Here is a 23,587-nt window from a genome sequence, read left to right on the forward strand (position 1 = left end):
ACCCCTGGGACAGCACAGATGAGTTTGGTCACTGATGCAGCCCAGGTCCCTGGCAGGATGCACACAGCCTTCAGGCACTGCGGTGCTCTGATACCCCTTCAGGCCCTGGGGCCTGACCCTAGGGGAAGCAGGAATGGATATTCCAGAAGAAAGGAAAAACCTGGGCTCTATGAAGGAGTCACAGAAGTGTTTGGGTTGGAAAAGGCCTCTGAGGTCCAACCATCAACCCAACCATAGCCCCAGCTGCCATGGCCACAGGTATCTTGAACCCCTCCAGGGTTGGGGGCTCCACCACCCCTGCCCTGGGCAGCCTGTGCCAGTCCCTGACCACTCCTGCAGCAAAGGAATTTTCCCTCATCTCCAACCTGAGCCTCCCCTGGCACAATTTCAGGCCATTTCTCTCCTTCTATCAGCTGACTCTAGGGAGAAGAGACCAAGCCCCAGCTCACTGCAGCCTCCTTTCAGGGAGCTGTAGAGACATCTCCCCTCAGCCTCCTCTTCTCCACTCTAAACACCCCTAGCCCCCTCAGCTGCTCCTCCCCAGCCCTGTTCTCCAGACCCTTCCCCAGCTTGGTTGCCCTCCTCTGGACCTGCTCCAGGCCCTCAATTTCTTTCTTGGAGCAAGGGGCCCAGAACTGCCCCCAGGATATGAGGTGTGGCCTCAGCAGTGCTGAGTTGTGCTCACAAGAGGCTGGGGGCCAGGGCTCCTCTGGCTCCTGGGGCTTTTGTACAATCACAGAATCACTCTGGCTGGAAAAGCCCTTTCAGATCAATCCCCCCAACCATGGCCAAGCCATGGCCTCAGCACCACAGCTCTGCCTCTTTGAAACACCTCCAGGGATGGGGATTCAGCCTCCTCCCTGGGCAGCCTGGGCCAGGCTTTGGGAACCCTTGCAGTGGAGAAGTTTCTTTTAATGTCCAACCTAACCCTGCCTTGGTGCAACCTGAGGCAGCTTCCCCTTGTCCTGGCACTTGGCAGAAGAGCCCAACCCCCACCTGGCTCCAAACCTCCCTTCAGGGAGCTGCAGAGAGCAATGAGGTCTCCCTCAACTGAGCACCCCCAGCTCCCTCAGCTGCTCCTCCCCAGCCCTGTTCCCCAGCCCCCTCCCCACCTTCATTGCCCTTCTCTGGCCCTGCTCCAACCCTTCAATGTCCTTCAGAGGAGCGAGGGGCCCAAAACTGAGCCCAGTACTGGAGGTGTGGCCCCAGCAGTGCTGAGGGGCAGGATCCCTGCCCTGGGAACAGCAGAGAGGAGATGTCAGAGGGCAGGCAGGAGGAGCCTCACCTGCTAGCTGGGCCTGCAGCTTGTTGAGCTGTGCCTCCTGTCGCTCTGCCTCCTGCAGAGCAGCAGAGAGCTGCTTCCGCAGCTCCATCTCCTTCTTCTGGTGGGCAGTCAGCTCCAGCTGCAGCTGGGAAACCTGGGCTGTGGCACCTGCCAGCTCCTCTGCAACTTTGGCCTGCAGCACAGAGTGGAGGAGGGAAATGGCAATTGAAAAGAGACAGGGGAAGTGTGTGTCAGGAGGCAGCAGAGCTCCTGGCGCAGGAGGAACTGGCAAGGCAACGGAGACCTTAGCTGGGGAAGTGTTGGGGTCCTGCCCTCCCCAGGCACCTCCAGACTGCAGAGGGAACCATTTTTTGGCATGCTACTGCGAGTCATTTGGCTGCAGCCTGTCCAGACTGACTACCAAGCTGCACAAGGCCACCACAAACTTCATCCCCACGCTGGTTTTCCTGAACAGCTTAGGCTGGTTTCTAGGACTGGAGCTCTGCCTGGGAGCTCCCAGGCTCTGACCACATCCACTCAAGGGAAAGCCTGGGCTCTACCCCTGAGTGATCTTCAGCAAGCTCACAAACCACTGCAAAGCCACAGACAACACAGGCTGAAGAGCAGCCTCCCTCCAGAGCAGGCAGCACAGTCACCTGGAGGTGCATGCCAGGGCCAGGCTGGCACTTTGGAGGGCAGCTCTCAGCAATTTGTTGCCCTGCTCAGGTGAAGCCTTGCTGAGGGTCAGTGACTCAGGTCAAACACAGCTTGTTAGTCAACTTGTCCAGCAACAACATGCTAGGAGAGCCTCAGGGCATCAAGACACAAAGTCATGCTCCCAACCTTGCTGCGTGACACAAGGCTCAGAGGATGCTCTGCAGAGGCAGAGCTACACCAGCACAGACTTCCTTTCTGAGCAGCTTCTCCACCTGTGCCTACACTCAGCTGCTCAACAGCCTCTCCTGTTCAGCAGAACTGCAGCTTCCCTCTGCTTCACCCCCATGAAGGAACTCAAAGTGTTTCTCCTCTGCCAGGAGGTGGTGGTCCTAGCCTGAGAAGAGTTGTGAGCAAAAGCATCCCCACTCTGGTGAGGAGGGATCTGTGCTGGGCTGAGGCCTGGGCTCCACACTGAGCACTCTGAAGAGGAGGCAGCAATGCCACAGAGGCAGGGTACAGAGGGATCTGCTTTCTCCTCTTTCCAGAAGTGTCTCACTGCAGTCACAGAATTGTCAGGGCTGGAAGGGACCTCAAGGCTCAGCCAGTTCCAACCCCCCTGCCATGGCCAGGGACACCTCACACTGCAGCAGGTTGCTCACAGCCACCTCCAGCCTGGCTGCAAACACCTCCAGGCAGGAGGCTTCCACCACCTCCCTGGGCAACCTGTGCCAGGCTCTCACCACCCCCATGGGGAACAACTTCTTCCTCACATCCAATCTCAATCTCCCCATTTCTAGTTCTGCTCCATCCCCCCTAGTCCTATCCCTCCCTGACACCCTCAGAAGTCCCTCCCCAGCTTTCTTGGGGCCCCCTGCAGATCCTGGAAGGCTACAAGAAGGTCTCCTCAAAGCCTTCTCCTCTCCAGACTGAAGTGTCCAAGACACTTGGCTCCTAGCATGCTGAAACCAACCCCAAACCCCATGGCACCTCTAAAGGCTGTTCCAGCACTTGGGTTTGTCTTTCATGGCCAGTCAAGGGAAATCAAAAGGGAATCCTTGCCAGCAAGTGCTACTAGACTCACATCTCTGCAGTGAAGGCTTCATCTCTACACTAGCTCAGCCCCAGCCTCCAGCTTTCAGCTACAGAGAACCTCAGGTGAGCTGCATCTGCTCTGCCAATCATCTGAGTGTGTCCTCTTCCTCCCGTGGGGGAGGTGGAACAAGCAGCAATGTAGCAAAGCCCTTTGGAAGGGCTGCCCAGGCAAGAGGGGCCCAGCACTCTTCCAAGCTGGAGAGCTGTGCTAATCCAAGAGCTGATCTGAGTCAGCTTCTCACTGGTAGAAGAGGAAGCTGGACACAAGTACCTGTCACCTACACAGTCAGCAGACACTGCCTCACCTGGTCCCAGCCCTGATCCACTGGCAGCATGTGCTAGGAAGAGAAAGCAGTGACAGGAAACAGGAAGAGTTAACAACTTGAAAGGCAAAGGCATTCAGCAGCAGCAGAAACAGCAAAATGCTTCATCCCAGGAGCCTGAGGCATGCCAGGGAAGCCTGTAAACCACTCCAAGAACTGTAAAAGCTTAGACTGGCTGAAGCCTGGCTTAGAAAGCAAGAAGCTGAAGGTGTGCTTAGGGATGTGTGGAGGGCTCCTACCTGTGACTGCTTCACTGCACTGCAGTGTGGGGCATTACTCATCCTTATCCCAGCATGGTGGGGTTGGAAGGGACCTCTGGAGATCACCCAGTCCCAACCCCCCTGCTCCAGCAGGGCACCCACAGCAGCTTGCCCAGGAGCACAGTGGCCAGGGGGGGTTGGAAGCTCTCCAGAGAAGGAGACTCCACAACCTCTCTGGGCAGCCTGCTCCAGGCCTCCAGCAGCCTCAAAGTTCTGGCACCTGAAGCCTTCATCTAAAGCTGTGATGTGCTCTGCAAGGGTCCAAGATCCTTTTGCACCCAAAAGGAGGAAGCTACTGACCCCTCTTCTCAGTGCTGCTGGGTGCAGCTGCCTGGCCTGGAGCACAGCACAAACAGTGAGCCTCTATTTTTAATGTAAAGAATAAATATATAGAGAATAAAACTAACTTAAGTTTCTCTTCCCTGAACCTGCCTGGCCAGAGTGATCTGAGCTGCCACAGCAAGCCAGCTTGGAACAGCATTCATCTGTACAGCCAGTGCTCTCATGGAACCAGCAGAACTCTCCTCCCAGTGCAAGGCAGGGCTCCTCTGTTCCATCCTGCAGCCTGTTCCTGTAACTTTCACCACTGCTGAAGATGAGGCCCAAAAGACTCCTGCAGATCACATTCTGTACTTCCCAAAGACACTTCCACCCCCAGCTGTCTGTTGCACAAGGTAGATGTTGTGCTCCCTGACAAAGGGATTGCATTTATCACTTCAGTCTGGTTTAGTCCCTGCTTGGAGCCTCTCACACTCCCAGGCATGAGATCTGGGCTCTCACTGGCAGCAAAACAAATCAGAGCCCTGCTTCACTCTCTGCTCACACCAGCACACAATTCTCAGCTCTGCCCTTCAGTATTCTCTGGACAGCTGCAGTTTGCTGTCACCTTTCCATGCACCAAGTCATGGTTCTCATGCAGAGCCAGCAGCTCTCATCTCACATTTGAGCTGGAGTGATACCCAGCTCAGCTGAGGAGCACAGTGCAAGACTGCAGTTGGTGTGATTTCAGAGGCCAGTGCTTCACAGAGCCCCAGGCAGTCACAGAGCTCAGAGCCAGCCTGCCTGGGCTGCCTGCAAGGGGCATTAAAGGTCCCACAGCCACGCAGCAGGGCACTGAACTGCTTTGAAAGCCATTTCCCAACCAGAAAAACACAGAAGATCACAAAACACAACTGGGAGGAGCACTCAGCTTTGGATTAGTCTTAAAAAGGAAGTGCAGAAGTGCCATGAGGAAGCTCTAGTAGGAAGTAATAAGCTCTGGCAGCTGCATTCACCCTGTGTCAGCTACACAGCAGCTGAATCCCCTGGCTGTCAGTGCAGTCAAATCAAGCATAGCTTCAACCCCACAGAGCCCTGGAATGGACACTTTTAACCTAGGGAGTTAACAATACATCAGACACTCTCCTGTCAGGCACAGACATGCAGCCACAGCAGCCTGAGGACCTCCATTTCTGTCTGTGCTGCTTTGCTCATGAGAGCCATGAAAACATTCACTTCCCTCCCCAGAACAGCTTTCAAAACCTAAGCTCAGAACTGCAGTTGGCTCCTAAGAGACTTAAGCCTTGACTAAGAAGGCTTCAGCATGTTTCAGTGCAGGAGCAAGGCCCTCCCCTGGCTGCAGCCAGAGGTCTAGGGCTCTGCCTGCTGTCAGCATTACCTTCTCCTGCTCTGCATGCAGCACTCTTGCCTGGGTGCTCTCTGTGGTGGTTTGCAGGGAGTGGTTCCTCTGCTCCATGAGCAGGTTGCTTTGCTCCACGTACCTGTGAGGAGCAGAAAGGCTGCATCAGCTTTAACAGGGATGCAAAAGGCTCAGCTAGCAAAGGTGGGACTGCAAAGCAGCTCTCCTCAGACAGCTCTGCAGGATGTGCTGCACTAAGAGCCTGGTCTCACACTGGTGGGATTGGTGTGCCTGGCACAGCAGAGATTGCCTCAGTCTGGGTAAGAGCTTTACCTCTCTGCACCAAGTCTGATGTTTATCTCACAGCTAACCTGCTACCCACTCAAGCTTTGCCACTTCCTTAAACAAGATCTTTTCTTAACCTCCTGGAACAGAGCAGGCAGTGGAATGAGGGACAGCAGCCCCCCTGCACAGCCTCTCCACAGCCCAGAAAGCTAGCAGAGGTAAGCTAAATCCCAGAAGCAAAGCCAAGTGTGCTCAAAGAAGAAAGCTGGAGGGGCTCCTGCCCCCCTCCCCTTTTACACATCCATAGCTGCTTTAAACCAGTTTTGGAGATTACCCTGCAGAGAGAGGCAGGAGAAAGGACTTCACACTTTCAGTGACTTAAACCCCCCCTAACTAGAACATCAGAAGCTGGCTCTAGCCTAAAGAACACTCCTCCTCTAGAGGAGTGTCTCTCCTACTAGAGAGAAAGACTAGGAACAGCTTCTGCACCAGGAGGCTGCTGGAACACTGCAGCAGGTTGCCCAGGGAGGTGGTTGAGGTCCCAGCCCTGGAGATAGAATAGAATAGAATAGACCAGACCAGGTTGGAAAAGACCTTTGAGCTCATCCAGTCCAACCTATCACCCAGCACCATCTGATCAACTCAACCATGGCACCAAGTGCCTCAGCCAGGCTCTTCCTAAACACCTCCAGGGATGGGGACTCCACCACCTCCCTGGGCAGCACATCCCAATGGCCAATCTCTCTTGCTGGGAAGAATTTCTTCCTCACCTCCAGCCTAAACCTCCCCTGGCACAGCTTGAGACTGTGTCCTCTTGTTCTGGTGCTGCTTGCTAGAGAGAAGTGACCAACCCCCACCTGGCTCCAACCTCCCTGCAGGGAGTTGCAGAGAGCAAGAAGGTCTCCCCTGAGCCTCCTCTTCTCCAGGCTAAGCAACCCCAGCTCCCTCAGCCTCTCCTCACAGGGCTGTGCTCCAGACCCCTCCCCAGCTTTGTTGCCCTTCTCTGGACACCTTGCAGCATCTCAACATCTTTCCTGACCTGAGGAGCCCAGAACTGGACACAGGACTCCAGGTGTGGCCTAAGCAGTGCTGATATTCGAGGTGAGGCTGAACATGATCTAATGGAGGATGTCCCTGCTGACTGCAGAGGGGGTTGGACTGGATGAGCTTTGGAGGTTCCTCCCAACCCAGGCCACACTCCATGAAATGCAGAGAGGCTGAACCCCCCTCCCCTGCCCCTCCCCTCACCTCTGGTTGCGCTCTAGCAGTTCGCTGATCTTCTCGTTCTGCTCCTCGATCCGGCTGCTCTTCTCAAAGATCTCTTGCTTCAGCCTCTCATTCTCCTAAAGCACAGCCCAGCATCAGCACTCACCTGCCTCAGGCCTCCCTCTGGCACCACCTGCACCTTTGTTTTGTACAGATGCAGTACCTGTGGGGGGCAGGCTTAGCACCTTCTGTGGTAACAGCACAGGAAGGCAGGGCGGGCACGGAGGGTGGCTGCCAACCCCCAGCCCAGGGCATCTGGGCTCTGGTTGACTTTGGCACCCACAAAGCCCAAGGCTGTAAGGATGCTGCCCAGACAAAGATGAAGGAGGGGAAGCCAGAAGCAGGTGGTTCTGGCAGCACAGCACTTCAGCTGTGGAACTCCCCCTGCAGGGGGCTGTGGGTTTGAGAGAAGAGGCTGAATGTCTCTCACACCACCCTGCTGAATGCCAAGGTACCAGCTCTGATTCACAAGGTGCCCAAACCACAGGCTGCTGAGAGGAGCTGCTGGAGAGAGGGATGGGCATCTCCTGCTCTCACCTAGGCTCTCACCCAAACCACAGGCTGCTGAGAGGAGCTGCTGGAGAGAGGGGTGGGCATCTCCTGCTCTCACCTAGGCTCTCACCCAAACACAGGCTGCTGAGAGGAGCTGCTGGACAGAGGGGTGGGCATCTCCTGCTCTCACCTAGGCTCTCACCCAAACACAGGCTGCTGAGAGGAGCTGCTGGACAGAGGGGTGGGCATCTCCTGCTCTCACCTAGGCTCTCACCCAAACACAGGCTGCTGAGAGGAGCTGCTGGAGAGAGGGATGGGCATCTCCTGCTCTCAGCCAAACCACAGGCTGCTGAGAGGAGCTGCTGGAGAGAGGGATGGGCATCTCCTGCTCTCACCTAGGCTCTCACCCAAACACAGACTGCTGAGAGGAGCTGCTGGAGAGAGGGATGGGCATCTCCTGCTCTCACCCAAACCACAGGCTGCTGAGAGGAGCTGCTGGAGAGAGGGGTGGGCATCTCCTGCTCTCACCTAGGTTCTCACCCAAACACAGACTGCTGAGGAGGGCTGCTGGAGAGAGGGATGGGCATCTCCTGCTCTCAGCCAAACCACAGACTGCTGAGAGGAGCTGCTGGAGAGAGGGATGGGCATCTCCTGCTCTCACCTAGGCTCTCACCCAAACCACAGGCTGCTGAGAGGAGCTGCTGGAGAGAGGGGTGGGCATCTCCTGCTCTCACCTAGGCTCTCACCCAAACACAGACTGCTGAGAGGAGCTGCTGGAGAGAGTGATGGGCATCTCCTGCTCTCACCCAAACCACAGGCTGCTGAGAGGAGCTGCTGGAGAGAGGGGTGGGCATCTCCTGCTCTCACCTAGGCTCTCACCCAAACACAGGCTGCTGAGAGGAGCAGCTGGAGAGAGGGGTGGGCATCTCCTGCTCTCACCTAGGCTCTCACCCAAACACAGGCTGCTGAGAGGAGCTGCTGGAGAGAGGGGTGGGCATCTCCTGCTCTCACCTAGGCACACATGGGTGGATGGACAACCTGAGATGGCAGCTGAGCTGTCCTCACTAGGAATAACACACTGGGCTCCAGCTCCTTATGGACATTTCCTGATCCAGTTGGAGATGCCTCTGCTGGCCAAGCTGGCCTCCAAGGGTACCTTCCAAGGCAGTGCACTGTGTGACTGTGCGAAGCAGCCACGCGAGGCTGGCAGCGCTCACCTGGATGATGCGCTGGATGTTGCCCATGAGCATGGAGGCTTCCATGGTCACTGAGGAGATCCCAGGCAGCAGGGAGCTGTTAACAGTGGTTTGTTTCTTCAGCTCCTCCACCTGCAGGGAGAAGCCCTTCTTAAGCCAGAGGAAGTGAGTGCAGGTGTGAGTCAGGCATCTGCCAAGAGCCATTCCTCTGCTCCATCTGATCAGCTGTAGGCTACATTCTGGAGGAGGTGCTGGGCAGAAGGTTGGACCTGGTGGCCTTGGAGGTCTTTTCCAACCTTCAGGATTCTGTGAGACCTCCTGAAGGGCAGTGAATTTTCCCCAGCACAAGACACCATATGATGATCAAGATGATCAGAGGGCTGGAGCACCCCTCCTATGAAGGCAGGCTGAGAGCTGAGGCTGTTCAGCCTGGAGAAGAGAAGGCTCCAGGGAGACCTCAGAGCTGCATTGAAATGAAGGGGACCTAGAGGCAGGATGAGGCAGGCTGTTCAGAAGGGCCTGTGGGGATAGGCCAAGGGGCAATGGTTTGAAAGTGGAGCAGGGCAGAGTCAGGTTGGACATCAGGATGAAGCTCTGCACAGGGAGGCTGGGGAGAGACTGGGACAGGCTGCTCAGGGTGGTGGTGGAGGCTCCATCCCTGGGACATTCAGGGTCAAACTTAATGGGCCCCTGAGCACCATTATCTAGCTGGAGGTGTCCCTGCTGACTGCAGGGGAGGTGGACAAGATGCCCTTTGAGGCTCCCTCCTAACCCAATGCAATCTGTGATGTTTAAGACAGAGCCAGCCCCTTCCCCCAGGCCTAGGCTGAGATCCCTCCCAGCAGCTGGGCTGCAGCACTCCAAGAGCTGCTAACATTGGAATTTTCACTGCCAGTGCCCAAGCTACAAACTTAATGCAGGTATCTAACCAGAGCCAACTCCTCAGACTCCAAGTGGAACAGCAAGAGCCTGTGGCACAGCTACCTTGGCAGCCAGGTGATCCATCTTGTCCACCACTTTGCTCACAGCCATTCGGATCTCAGTGTTGTGCTGCCGAGCTTCTGTCATCAAAAAGGAGGTGACATCCCCAGGGGCTGGAAAGGAAACAGAGAGACCTACAGTCACAAGGGGACATGCTCTGGCTTGGACAGCAGCACTGAGCTGGGTTTGGAACTGGCTGGAGGGCTGAGCCCAGAGAGTGGTGCTGAATGGTGCCACAGCCAGCTGGCAGCCAGGCACCAGTGGTGTGCCCCAGGGAGCAGTGCTGGGCCCTGTGCTCTTTAACATCTTCATTGATGATCTGGAGGAGGGCATTGAGTCCATCAGCAGTAAATGTGCAGATGACAGCAAGCTGGGGGCAGGAGTTGATCTGTGAGAGGGTAGAAGAGCTCTGCAGAGGGACCTGGACAGGCTGGGCAGATGGGCAGAGGCCAAGGGCAGGAGATTGAACAGATCCAAGTGCCAGGGGCTGCACTTTGGCCACAGCAACCCCAGGCAGAGCTACAGGCTGGGGGCAGAGTGGCTGAGAGCAGCCAGGCAGAGAGGGACCTGGGGGTAGTGGGTGATGGTAGGCTGAACATCAGCCTGCAGTGTGCCCAGGCAGCTGAGAGGGCCAATGGCATCCTGGCCTGCATCAGGAACAGTGTGGCCAGCAGGAGCAGGGAAGTCCTTGTGCCCTGTGCTCAGCATTGCTTAGGCCACACCTTGAGTCCTAGGTCCAGTTCTGGGCTCCTCAGGTTAGGAAGGAGGTTGAGCTGCTGGAAGGTGTCCAGAGAAGGGCAACAAAGCTGGGGAGGGGTCTGGAGCACAGCCCTGGGAGGAGAGGCTGAGGGAGCTGGGGTTGCTTAGCCTGCAGAAGAGGAGGCTCAGGGGAGACCTTCTTGCTCTCTGCAACTCCCTGAAGGGAGGTTGTAGCCCGGTGGGGGTTGGTCTCTTCTCCCAGGCAAGCAGCACCAGAACAAGAGGACACAGTCTCAAGCTGTGCCAGGGGAGGTTTAGGCTGGATGTTAGGAAGAAATTCTTCCCAGCAAGAGAGATTGGCCATGGGAATGTGCTGCCCAGGGAGGTGGTGGAGTCCCCATGCCTGGAGGTATTTAGGAAGAGCCTGGCTGAGGCCCTTGGTGCCATGGTTTAGTTGATCAGATGGTGCTGGGTGATAGGTTGGACTGGATGATCTCAAAGGTCTCTTTCCAACCTGGTTAATTCTATTCTATTCCTGCACACAAACACATCAAAACCAGTGCTTAGCCTGAGTTTGAAGCCTGGCAGACAGGACAGTGACTTTGCTCACAAACACCATATCCCTCCAGCTGGAAAACAAATACCCTTAGGGCTTTCCCAAATAAGACCAGCAGGCAGGTTTATGGCTGCAGGGAATTCCTGAGCCCCATGATAGCACTTGGGTCAACAAGAGAGAGCAGCCCCCAGACACACACTGCAACAGCAGGATGCACACAGAGGTACAAACCCAACAGGGACAAAGGTTGGCTCCTGAGACTTTGAACTGAAGGAAGGTTCAGCTCTGCTCAGGTCTTCACCAACAGGGATTACCTGAAGAGCTCTCCTGAGATGCCCTTAGGCCTTCCTAGCTTGTGCCTTTTCTTGGGGTTATGCTTTCTCCCTTAGTGAGGTCCCCAAGATGTGCACTTCAGTTCTTCCCCTGGCTGGCAGGAGAGTTGTTTACTGTTACAGTGACAACTGGAGGCACCAGCTACAAAATACCTTTAGTGCCACACAGCCTGGGGAGCAGAGCTGCAAACTCCATCAGCCCCTTTCACACTCTGTGAAGTTCCTTAAGGTAAGGAAAAGGGATTGTGGTGAGAGGGTGAGGGGTAATGGCTTTGAGCTGGAAGAGGTGGAAGAGGAAAGACAGAGACTACAGATCAGGAAGAAATTCTTTGCAGTGAGGCTGGGGAGACTCTGGCACAGGCTGCCCAGGGAGGCTGTGGCTGCCTCCTGCCTGGAGGTGTTGAAGGCCAGGCTGGATGAGGCCTTGAGCAAGCTGTGCTGGGGGGAGGTGTCCCTGCCCATGGCAGGGGCTTGGAGCTGGATGAGCTTTGAGGTCCCTCCCAACCCAAAGCATTCTGTGAATCCATGGCAGCTGGATTTTCATTGGGAACTGTTTGCCCCATTTGGTATTAGAGGGTAGGAAGGTGTGGAAGAGCAGAGCACTGCAGAGAGGATAAATGTGTGTGTGTGTGCCACCACTGCCTCCTCAAGCACCATAAAGTCCACTGCAGCTACTGCAGCCTTCCCCAAAGCCCCAGAGGGACCTGGACAGGCTGGAGAGGAGGGCACAAGCCAACCTCAGGAGGTTCAACAAGACCAAGGGCAGGGTCCTGCAGCTGGGTCGAGGCAATCCCAGGCACAAATCCAGGCTGGGCAGGGACTGGCTGGAAAGCAGCCCTGAGGAGAGAGACTTGGGGGTGCTGGGGGAGGAGAAGCTCACCAGGAGCTCTCAGTGTGCACTTGCAGCCTGGAAAGCCAAGCAGAGCCTGGGCTGCAGCAAGAGAAGTGTGGCCAGCAGGGCAAGGGAGGGGATTCTCCCCCTCTGCTCAGCTCTGCTGAGACCCCACCTGGAGTACTGCCTCCAGTACTGGAGCCTCTATTGCAAGAGGGATCTGGAGGTGCTGGAAGGTGTCCAGAGCAGGGCCAGGAGGATGAGCAGAGGGCTGGAGCACCTCTCCTGTGAGGACAGACTGAAGGAGTTGGGGCTGTTCAGTCTGGAGAAGAGAAGGCTCCAAGGTGACCTCATTGTGGCCTTCCAGTATCTGAAGGGGGCTCCAAGAAGGCTGGGGAGGGACTGCTCAGGCTCTCAGGTAGTGATAGGACTGGGGGGAATGGAATGAAGCTGGAGGTGGGGAGATTCAGGCTGGAGGTGAGGAGGAAGTTCTTCCCCATGAGAGTGGTGAAGCCCTGGAATGGGTTGTCCAGGGAGGTGGTTGAGGCCCCAGCCCTGGAAGTGTTTAAGCCCAGGCTGGATGAGGCTCTGGCCAGGCTGATCTAGTGTGGGGTGTCCCTGCCCATGGCAGGGGAGTTGGAACTGGATGATCCTTGTGGTCCCTTCCAACCCTGACTGATACTATGGTATCCGGCTTGATGCCCCATCCCTGGAACCACTTCAGGTCAGGCTGGTTGAAGCTCTGAGCAACCTGCTCTAGATACAGATGTCCCTGCTACTGCAGGGGGGGTTGGACTGGATGAGCTTTAAAGGTCCCTTCCCACCCAAACCATTCTCTGACCCTCTGTTGGTTTTGAAGCTTACCTTGGTAAGGTGCAGGATACATCTGTCCTACAGGCTGGAGCTGGGAAGCAGATGCAGCAGTCTGGGGGTAAGCAAATGCCACTCCTGGATATGCCTTGCAGAACAAGTTACAGAGATCAGAGCATGATTTGCTACCTCCCACCCTCCTCACTTCAGGGCTTTTAAGCACTCAGAGCAATGCTAAAACTTGGGAAGGAGATAAAAACCAGAATCAGTGAGCTGGAAATCAAATGACACAAGTTACAGTAAAGGGAAAGGATCAGCCACTCTTCTGCCCAGGCTTAGCCAGGGGTTCAGGTTACCACAGCTTAGGACTTGCCTTTTTGACTGAGGCTTGAGGAAGAGCAGGTTCCCTTCTGCTTGAGAGAGACAAGGAGCAGCATGTGACCAGCTCACTCTCAGCTGTGCTAACCTGAACACAGGGCTGCCCCTAGGAAGGGCTCAAACACTGCAACACAACTGGACTGCAACATTGCAGAGCACAGGATGATACAGAATTAACCAGGGTGGAAAAGGCCTCAGAGCTCATCCAGTCCAACCTCTCACCCAGCACCATCTGATCAACTCAACCATGGCACCAAGGGCCTCAGCCAGGCTCTTCCTGAACACCTCCAGGGATGGGGACTCCACCACCTCCCTGGGCAGCACATCCCAATGGCCAATCTCTCTTGCTGGGAAGAATTTCTTCCTCACCTCCAGCCTACACCTCCCCTGGCACAGCTTGAGACTGTGTCCTCTTGTTCTGGTGCTGGCTGCCTGGGAGAAGAGACCAACCCCCACCTGGCTACAACTGCTCAGGGCTCACCAGGAGGAGCTAAACAAACTGAGGAACAAAGGAAATGCTACAAGGACCTCACCTCTCAGGCAGAAGTCCAATACAGCTTGGGCCAATTTCCTGCAAGAACTCAGGACAACAATTTGAGTGGGACTGGACTGAGCCTTGAAGAGGGCAGACTGAGACTGGAGATGAGGAAGAGATTCTTGAGGGTGAGGGTGGGGAGATTCTGGCACAGGCTGCCCAGGGAGGCTGTGGCTGCCTCCTCCCTGGAGGTGTTGAAGGCCAGGCTGGATGAGGCCTCAAGCAAGCTGTGCTGGTGGGAAGTGTCCCTGCCCATGGCAGGGGGTTGGAACTGGATGAGCTTCCAGATCCTCTCCAAGCCAACCCATTCTGTGATTCTGTTGATCTACTGACTTAGGGTCAAGAATTAAAGGTCAAGCTTTCAAAACCCCACAGCCAAAGTCCTGCCAGACTGAAAGCTGACTCTAAAGCCCAGCTTCTGGGCCAAGAGAAACCTCCCCCTTGTGTCTCTTGGACCTGCTACACCTTCCTCCAATGCAGCACAAGGAAAAGGCAGAGCCAAAGGCAATGCAGTGGCAGAACAGTTTGGGGTTGGGCTTGTTTGTCCTTTTTGCAGTGCTGGCATTCATTACCAAGGGTTTTCCTCCTCTGCATGCCCCTCTTTGAAGCAAACAGTGGGTGTGCAACACCAGCCACTGCCTGCCAAAAGCTCCACAGGGCAGCCTGAGTGAACAGCCACTACAGGGATTAAACAGCTTGGGTTGGGACTTTGTAGCTTGTACAACAGCTTTGCTCCAAGTGGAAAATGGCAGTGGGTGTTAAGCCCCCAAGGCTTCCTTGTAAGCAGATTCACAGAAACATTCAGCTTGGCAAAGAGCCTCAGGATCCCCAAGTCCAACCCAGAGCCCTGCTCTGCAAGGTTCAGCCCCAAGCTCCACATCCAAACCACCTTGAAACACAGCCAGGCTTGGGGACTCCACCACCTCCCTGGGCAGTCTGTGCCAGTGCCTGACCACTCTTGATGAGAAAAATGTTTCCTCTCTCCAGTCTAACCCTCCCCAGTCACAGCTTGAGGCCATTCCCTCTTGTTCTACCACTAAGTACCTGGGAGAAGAGACCAGCAGCAGCCTCTCCACAGCCTCCTTCCAGGTAGAGAGCCAGGAGCTCTCCCCCCAGCCTCCTCTGTTTCACACTAACCATCCCCAGCTCCTACAGTTGCTCATCAGATTTATTCTCCAGGCCCTTCCCAGCTTCCTTGCCCTGCTCTGCCCTGGCTCCAGCACCTCCACATCTCTCTTGCACTGAGGTGCCCAAACCTGGACCCAGCACTTGAGCTGTGGCCTCCCCAGGGCTGAGTCCCAGGGGACAATCCCCTCCCTGCTGCTGCTGGACACAGCATTGCTGATCCCAGCCAGGAGGCCTTTGGCTGTCTTGGCCACCTGGGCACACTGCTGGCTCCTATTGCAGCAGCACAAGGCTCACAAGGATTCTCCTCCTGTCTGAAAAGCTATGACCCACAAACAAGAGAAGTCTGCAAGTGAGCTCCAGAGGAAAACAACCCAGGGCCAAGAAAAACTTCAACTCAAATGCTTTTGTTTTCAGCTCCCCTGCAAGAACAAGAGGACACAGTCTCAAGCTGTGCCAGGGGAGGTTTAGGTTGGATGTTAGGGAGAAATTCTTCACAGAGAGAGAGATTGGCCACTGGAATGTGCTGCCCAGGGAGGTGGTGGAGTCACCATCCCTGGAGGTGTTCAAGAGGAGGGTTGATGGGGTGCTTGGTGCCATGGTTTAGTTGATGAGATGGTGTTGGGTGATAGGTTGGACTGGCCTCTTCCAACCTGGTTTCCTCTGTTCCATTCTACTTGGATGCTTTCATTTTATCCACTACAAAAGCAGATATTGAGCCAAGTCTGCTCAGCTCTCACTTCAAGAAGCCATCAGCAAGCAGAAAAATCAGCCCTTTGGGGGTCAAATTGTAAGAGGCATGTGATGGAAACCTGAGAATGCCAGAGAAGAGTCACAGGAAGCAGCCTGCTATGGGCTGCTATGGGCTTCCCAGCAATGGGGAAGGAGGCAAAGCTCATGAGAAAGGCCAGAAGCAGCAATGCTCTCCTTGATGCCATCTAAGTACCTGAAAGCCCTGTGCTCCTCCAGGCACAGCTGCATGGGGCTGGATGGTTGCAGGTATCAGAGCAGCAGAAGACACTGGGGCTGTGGAACCAGACACTGGAGGTACTGAAAAGGAAAGAAGAGAGCAATTCAGCACACCACAAAGGAGCCAGAAATAAATCCACTCACACAGTGTGAAAGGGGGAGGGAAAAAAACCCCCAATCACTAAACAGACACCAGTTTAAGGCAAGCTGCCTGCAGCCCTCTGAAAACTCAACCCAGCCAAGGAAGTGACAAAGGTCAGGAACAACCTCCCACAGGAATTCCACCTCTGGCTGTTTAGGCAACCTCTTCTCAGCGAAACAAAGGCAGCTCTGGAGTGCCCTGACACAAGATGCTATTCACACTGACTCTTAAAGGCTGCTCAGCTGACCAGCAGCTGACACTTCAATTCCATCCTGGGAAAACAAGTCAAGCCCCCTCCAGAGCTGACCTGAGCTACATTGGATGGTCCTGCTCTGGCAGGGGGTTGGACTCAATGGTCTCTTTGGGTCCCTTCCAACCCCTGACATCTTGTGATCCAGAGCTGCCAGCACTCCAGTGCCTTTCAACTCTGTATTTCCAAGCAAACAAATCAATTCTGTTAATAGGGAAGGGGAATGGAATAGAATAGAAAAGAGATGATCAAGTTTCAGTTACTCTGCTACCATTCTGAGTTGTGCAGTTAGAACAGAATAGAATTAATCAGGTTGGAAGAGACCTTAGAGCTCATCCAGTCCAACCTATCACCCAGCACCATCTGATCAACTAAACCATGGCACCAAGGGCCTCAGCCAGGCTCTTCCTAAACACCTCCAGGCATGGGGACTCCACCACCTCCCTGGGCAGCACATTCCCATGGTCAATCTCTCTTGCTGGGAAGAATTTCTTCCTAACATCCAACCTAAACCTCCCCTGGCACAGCTTGAGACTGTGTCCTCTTGTTCTGGGGCTGGGTGCCTGGGAGAAGCGACCAACCCCCACCTGGCTACAACCTCCCTGCAGGGAGTTGCAGAGAGCAAGAAGGTCTCCCCTGAGCCTCCTCTTCTGCAGGCTAAGCAACCCCAGCTCCCTCAGCCTCTCCTCCCAGGGCTGTGCTCCAGACCCCTCCCCAGCTTTGTTGCCCTTCTCTGGACACCTTCCAGCATCTCAACATCTTTCCTAACCTGAGGAGCCCAGAACTGGACACAGGACTCCAGGTGTGGCCTCAGCAGTGCTGAGCACAGGGCACAAGGACTTCCCTGCTCCTGCTGGCCACACTGTTCCTGATGCAGGCCAGGATGCCCTTGGCCTTCTTAGCCCCCTGGGCACACTGCTGGCTCATGTTCAGCCTACTATAGACCAGGGCAAACCCAAAAGCATTACCACAGTTTTAACACTGTTTCTAGCAGTTCCATTTTCAAATCACAAGTCCCAGAAGTCTGAGGGCCACCCCAGCACACAGGATGACAGAGCAGCTCTTGCACTGTGGCTGCTCCTCCTCAAGCATCAGTGTGTGCCCAAGACCACAACAAGGAAATGCTCCAAGGACTCCAGCCTTGTGCTGTGTGGATCAGTCCACCTCTGGAGCTTTCTGTCAGCAAAACCTATCAGAAGCTATCAGGTCATACACTCATAGAAAGGTTTGGGCTGGAAAGAACCTTAAAGATCATCCAGTTCCAACCCCCTGCCATGTGCAGGGACACCTCCCCCCAGCCCAGCTTGCTCAAGGCCTCATCCAGCCTGGCCTTCAACACCTCCAGGCAGGAGGCAGCCACAGCCTCCCTGGGCAGCCTGTGCCAGAGTCTCCCCAGCCTCACTCTCAAGAATCTCTTCCTCATCTCCAGTCTCAGTCTCCCCTCTCCCAGCTCAAAGCCATTCCCCCTTACCCTATTACTACAAGCCCTTGTCCAAAGTCCTTCCCCAGCTTTCCTGCAGGTCCCCTGTTCCTGAAGCCTTTCCACTGGAAGCCTGCAAATCAGAGAAGTTTCTCTACCCCAGTCCCAGGCTCAGCAGCACTTTACCTTGTGTGGACACTGTGGGCAGTACTGCATGAGCAGGCTGTGATGGTCTCACTGCAGATGAAGCCACTGGCTGTGCTGCCACCCTCAGTGTGTTTGGATCCTAAAAACATTTCTGCATGTTACAAGGAAGGCCAAAGAATCACAAAATGTTAAGGACTGGAAAGGACCTCTGGAGATCCTCAAGTCCAAGGCCCCTGCCAAAAGCAGGGTCACCCAGGGCAGGCCACACAGGAACACATCCAGATGGGTATTGAAAGTCTCCAGAGAAGGAGACTCCACAACCCCCCTGGGCAGCCTGCTCCAGGCCTCCAGCACCCTCACACCAAAGAAGTTTCTCCTCACGTTGAGGTGGAACTTCCTGGGCTCCAGTTTGTGTCCATTGCCACTATCACAGGACACCACTGAAGAGAGCCTGGCCCCTTCCTGACACCCACCCCTCAGATCACTACAGACATTGATCAGATGCCCTCTCAGCAGCCACATGTGCAGGCTAACAGCCCCAGGTCTCTAAGCCTTTCCTCCTCACACAGATGTTCCAGTCCCTTCACCATCCTCTTAGCCTCTGTTGGACTCTCTGTAGTATCTATCCCTGTCCCTCCTGAACTGGGGAGCCCAGAACTGGACACAACACTCCAGCTGTGGCCTCACCCAGGTAGAGCAGAAGGGGAGAAGCCAGCAGTTTGCCCCTAGGATCACTTAGTTGTGGTCCAGTTAACCCCACCCAAGTGGACAGACAGAGGGGAACAACAAAACCCCTGTGGCACAGGAGCAGAGTGTGCTTCCCCTGGGGGAAGGCAGAGCTCCTGCTACAGGCTCCCCTTTAACAAAGCATGCAAGGCAGTCCCACTCCTGTGACTGGAGCCATACCTCTATTTCTGAGTCACTGGAGTCCAGCTGGCTGCCTGCTGTCCCAGCCAGGAAAGGCAGCATGGGCTGCCCCATCTTGGCCATCCGAGAGATCAGCTTGGCCTTCGCCACGTCTGGATTCTGCAAGCAAGGGCTGCAGTTACTCTTCCTGTGTCCCCCAGCCCAGGCTCTTCAGACAGAGACACCTCCCAGCAGCAGATCCTTCTCCTAACTCTGCTCCTTGCCATTTCTCAGTGGCTGTGTGACAAAGTGATTCTCCAGCATGCATGACAGCAGAGTGGAGCTGCTGAGCTGTCTTGCTTCATAGCCTGTCCTCCTGTCATGAGACAGGAAATCTACCCCTGCACACAGCACAGCAACAGGAGCATGTGTGCAAGAAGCTGCTCAGCAGCTGTGTCTGTCCTGAGGAGCATGCAAAAAGTCTCCCTCTGTAGCTCCACAGACCTCTCCTCAGTGTCCCAAAGACTCCTTGTCACATTTGCCTACTTACCCAAGAGGACAAACACAGATCTGCAGATTGCAGCAGGTTGGAAGGGAGCCTCCAAGGGCATCTTGTCCAACCCCCTGCAGGCAGCAGGGACAGCTCCAACTAGAAGAGGCTGCCCAGGGCCACAGCAAGTCTGAGCTTGAATGTCTCTAGGGATGGGGCCTCAACCACTTCTCTGGGCAACCTGTGCCAGGCTCTCCCCAGCCTCCCTGTGCAGAACTTCCTCTTGGTGTCCAACCTAACTCTGCCCTGCTGCAGTTTCAAACCATTGCCACTTGTCCCATCCCCACAGTCCCTCCCCAGCCTTCATGTGGGCTCCCTTCAGCCACTGAAATGCAGCTCTAAGGTCAAACCAGCTTTGTGAGTGCCCAGGTCAGGCAACTTTGCATTAGAATAGAATAAACCAGGTTGGAAGAGACCTTCAAGATCATCAAGTCCAACCTATCACCCAACACCACCCAACCATGCAACCTAGCACCCTATCAAGTCTCCTCCTGAACACCTCCAGTGAAGTGTAGGGAATGGGACTGAAGCTCAGAGAGTGGTTTAGGCTGGAAGGGATCTCAAGCTCCTCACCCTCTCTAATCCCATCCCCAAGGAGACCCTTTACAGCTGTCAGGAAGGTGAACATTCCAGAGGATCTTTCTTTCATGCTGTTCACTCCACCTTCAGCAATGCAGAGGTGAAACCAACCGAGCTTCCCCACCAAAGGGTTCAAATCAGTGAAGAGGGGGTAAAAAAGACAGCACCACTTACTGCCAGCTGCTCACTGATGGAGTTGGACTTGGCCCGGACAGCTGGCTCCCTGGAAAGCCAAGCAGGGCTGGGTTGGGATCAGAGGTTAAGCAGCAAAGTAGAATTCATCTCATGTGCAATACTCTCAAATACACCTCCCCCTAGGACCACCACTGCCTTGTCTCAGGAGCCTCTCCTTTAGCTCACTTCTGCACCAGATTTGGAGAACAGCCTTAGCAGCAAGTTCCATGGCTGGGGAGCAGCTGGGGACAGGAAGATGACTTCATTTGGTGAGTGCTTGCAGCCACCACATGCTGCTACAGCTTGAACCAAGTCCAGCAACAAGCTACTCATGACAACAGAAAAATTGGAAGAGTTTAACCCCTTCAAAAGGATGCCTGAGCCATTTGGTCAATTGAACCACAGAGCAGTGGGGGTTGGAAGGGACCTCTGGAGATCACCCAGTCCAAGCCCCTGCATTCTTTCTAAGCAGTCTCTCACCCAGCAGCAGCCTGGATTCTTCTCTGCTGTGACCTCACTTTGGTGCCTCTCATTTCCTCTTTGACACTCTTAGCCTAAATCTGATCCCAGCATCCCAGCATGGGGGGGTTGGAAGGGACCTCTGGAGATCATCCAGTTCAACTCCAGCAGGGCACCCACAGCAGCTTGCCCAGGAGCACAATGCCCAGAGGGTGTTTGGAAGCTCTCCACACAAGGAGACTCCACAACCTCTCTGGGCAGCCTGCTCCAGGCCTCCTGCACCCTCACAACAAAAATATTTCTCCTCCTGTTCAGATGGAACCTCCTGGGTTCCAGTTTGTGCCCCCTGCCCTTGTCCTGTCCCTGGGCACCACTGAGCAGAGTCTGCCCCCAGCCTTTAGCTCCTGCTGAGCATTGCTCAGCTCCCCTCTGGGGCTGCTCTTCTCCAGGCTCAACAGCCCCAGGGGCTCTCAGCCTTTGTTCCTCACAGAGCTGCTCCAGGCCCCTCAGCAGCTCTGTAACCTCTCTGGACTCTCTCCAGCAGTTCCCTGTCTTAAGAAACAAATGAAAATGTAATATTTGCAACTGAAGGGAGCAGCCATGACACAGCCCTGCCACCTGAGATGAGCAAACTGCTGCAGCAGCACTCCCACAGCTTGACCACACTGGCTCCCAGCAATGCTGCAGGGGAATGAGTTCTTTCCCCTCTGCTCATTTCACCTTCTTTGCCTCTGGAAGTCTTGTGTTCAAGCAGAAACCTTCCTGCAAGTCTCAACAGCAAGTGCTGCTCTGCCACAGATGGCACTTAGCTGGCACAAAGAGGACCCCCCAGTTGCCCAAGGCTGTTAAAGCAGCCCTGTGCCACCAACCATTGCCAGTTTTTAATACAAGAGCTGTCTGAGCCCTGCTGCTTCTTACCCAGGCTTTGGAGGTATGCTAGATGGAGGCAGCAAGCCAGTGTCTGCAGAGAAGCCATCTGCACTGGGTACTGGAGAGGGTGCTGCAGAATCCCTTGAGCTAACACTCTGTCCATCCACAGCAGGGCATTCCTTCACCAGCTTCACCTGGAAAAGCATGGAACAACAAATCCTGGGTCTCTGGGTTCATACACTCACAGAATGATTTAGGTTGGAAGGGATCATCCAGTCCCAACCCCCTGCCATGGGCAGGGACACCTCCCACCAGCCCAGCTTGCTCAAGGCCTCATCCAGCCTGGCCTGGAACACTTCCAGGGAGGAAGCAGCCACAGCCTCCCTGGGCAACTTGTTCCAGTGTCTCCCCACCCTCACTCTCAACAATTTCTTCCTCATCTCCAGTCTCAATCTGCCCTCCTCAACCTTCAGAGTTCCCAAGAAGTCTCCAGCAACTTGTCTCTTTGATGACCACTCCTTTGCCAGCACTTCAAGTAAAAGCAGGCAGCAGGTTGAGAACTGGAGAAGTTGAGTCCTTACATCCTCTCATTCCTCACCATGAGCATTTTGTTTTCCCAGGTGACTCATGAAAAAGGCAATGAAAAGATCCCAAGACAGTTCAGACAGCTCTGTCTTGCTGAACAGCCCAGAGGGCTTTTTGGGGTTTAGGGTTTGGCTTGGGGTATTTTTTTAGTGAAAGGTACATACTCAACATCTTTCCTAAACTGTGCCCAGTTCTGGGCTCCTCAGGTCAGGAAAGATGTTGAGATGCTGCAAGGTGTCCAGAGAAGGGCAACAAAGCTGGGGAGGGGTCTGGAGCACAGCCCTGGGAGGAGAGGCTGAGGGAGCTGGGGTTGCTTAGCCTGCAGAAGAGGAGGCTCAGGGGAGACCTTCTTGCTCTCTCCAACTCCCTGAAGGGAGGTTGTAGCCAGGTGGGGGTTGGTCTCTTCTCCCAGGCAAGCAGCACCAGAACAAGAGGACACAGTCTCAAGCTGTGCCAGGGGAGGTTTAGGCTGGAGGTGAGGAGAAAGTTCTTCCCAGCAAGAGAGATTGGCCATGGGAATGTGCTGCCCAGGGAGGAGGTGGAGTCCCCATCCCTGGAGGTGTTCAGGAAGAGCCTGGCTGAGGCCCTTGGTGCCATGGCTTTGTTGATCAGATGGTGCTGGGTCAGAGGTTGGACTCGATGACCTCTGAGGTCTTCTCCAACCTGGTTAATTCTATTCTATTCTACCTTCCCGAGGCAGCTGGTGTTTCTGAGCTGAAGCTCTCATGCCAAGAGCTGGTTTTTGCCTGGCAGGCAGAGGCTGCCACCCCACGAGCACAGAAGCAGCCTGGCAGCAGACACTCACCCTGCGCACCTCCACCTCAAAGGCCAGCGTGGAGTCCGGCGGCACACGGCCCGGCACGCCCTGCGCGCCGTAGGCCCAGGCTGGAGGGATGATCAGATACCTTCTGCCTCCTTTCTTCATCCCCACCATTCCTTCTTCCCAGCCCTTTGGTTTGCAGAGAGACAACAGGAGAGAGCAGTTGGATCAGTGGCATCCTGGCTTCTCTCCTGACACTGATGGAGACAGCCTCAGAGCAGGTTCCAAAACAGTAAGGGAGATTTTTTTGGGGGGGGTCAAATCCTTCTTCTTTTCAGTCTGCTGCACCAAATCTTTCCTTGCAATGACTCATAATCACCACTAATTGCAAAATTAACTGCAGAATAAAGCTGGAGCTCCCACAGAAGCTCCCCTGTGAAGAGAGACAGAGAGCCCTGGGGCTGTTGAGTCTAGAGAGAAGGCTGAGAGGGATCTGATCAATGGCTATCAATAGCTGAGGGGTGGGGGGCAAGTAGAGGGGGCCAAGCTCTGTTGGGTGGTGCACAGGAATAAGCCAAGGACCAATGGAGACAAACTTAAACAGAGAAGATTTCATCTCAACATGAGGAGAAACTTGTTCCAGTGAGGGTGGCAGGGCCCTGGAGCAGGCTGCCCAGGGGGGTTGTGGAGTCTCCTCCTCCGGGCACATGCAAAATCCACCTGGATGGATTCCTGTGTGCACTACCCTGGGTGATTCTGCTTTGCTAAAGGGGTTGGACTCAATCTCTAGAGGTCCCTTCCAACCTCTAATGTACTGTGATAGAAGCAGACAAGTTGGAAAAGACCTCCAAGATCATCAGGTCCAACCTTCCACCCAGCAGCTCCATGATCAGCAAGTCCCCAAGAGCCAACACTGCCAAGGGGAGAGGGCTGCTTGTGCAAATGAAGCTGAGGTTTGAGTGAGTCTCTGTGGTGTGCCCCAAGGATCAGTGCTGGGCCCCATGCTCATTAACATCTTTATTGATGATCTGGAGGAGGGCAGTGAGTCCATCAGCAGTAAATGTGCAGATGACAGCAAGCTGGGGGCAGGAGTTGATCTGTTAGAGGGCAGGAGAGCTCTGCAGAGGGACCTCGA

The 23,587-nt window shown here is 54.9% G+C and overlaps 1 protein-coding gene across 1 annotated transcript in view; it reads right to left on the reverse strand.

Moving 5' to 3' along the window:
- The window catches only part of FKBP15 (FKBP prolyl isomerase family member 15), a 43,227-nt gene that overhangs the window by 8,788 nt on the left and 10,852 nt on the right, over window positions 1–23,587 (reverse strand). Inside the window, exons 9-21 of the mRNA XM_054174555.1 lie at window positions 22,498–22,641; window positions 21,156–21,301; window positions 19,779–19,827; window positions 18,536–18,655; window positions 17,669–17,768; window positions 15,648–15,751; window positions 12,718–12,811; window positions 9,438–9,547; window positions 8,475–8,585; window positions 6,748–6,842; window positions 5,254–5,356; window positions 3,319–3,351; window positions 1,286–1,457 (exon numbers count right to left, since the gene is read on the reverse strand). Of these exons, the coding sequence (XP_054030530.1) occupies window positions 1,286–1,457; window positions 3,319–3,351; window positions 5,254–5,356; window positions 6,748–6,842; window positions 8,475–8,585; window positions 9,438–9,547; window positions 12,718–12,811; window positions 15,648–15,751; window positions 17,669–17,768; window positions 18,536–18,655; window positions 19,779–19,827; window positions 21,156–21,301; window positions 22,498–22,641 (1,381 nt within the window). The remainder of the gene's footprint in view (window positions 1–1,285; window positions 1,458–3,318; window positions 3,352–5,253; window positions 5,357–6,747; window positions 6,843–8,474; window positions 8,586–9,437; window positions 9,548–12,717; window positions 12,812–15,647; window positions 15,752–17,668; window positions 17,769–18,535; window positions 18,656–19,778; window positions 19,828–21,155; window positions 21,302–22,497; window positions 22,642–23,587) is intronic.

This window comes from Dryobates pubescens, chromosome 29, assembly GCF_014839835.1.
Source record: "Dryobates pubescens isolate bDryPub1 chromosome 29, bDryPub1.pri, whole genome shotgun sequence".
Classification (NCBI taxonomy): Eukaryota; Metazoa; Chordata; class Aves; order Piciformes; family Picidae; genus Dryobates; species Dryobates pubescens.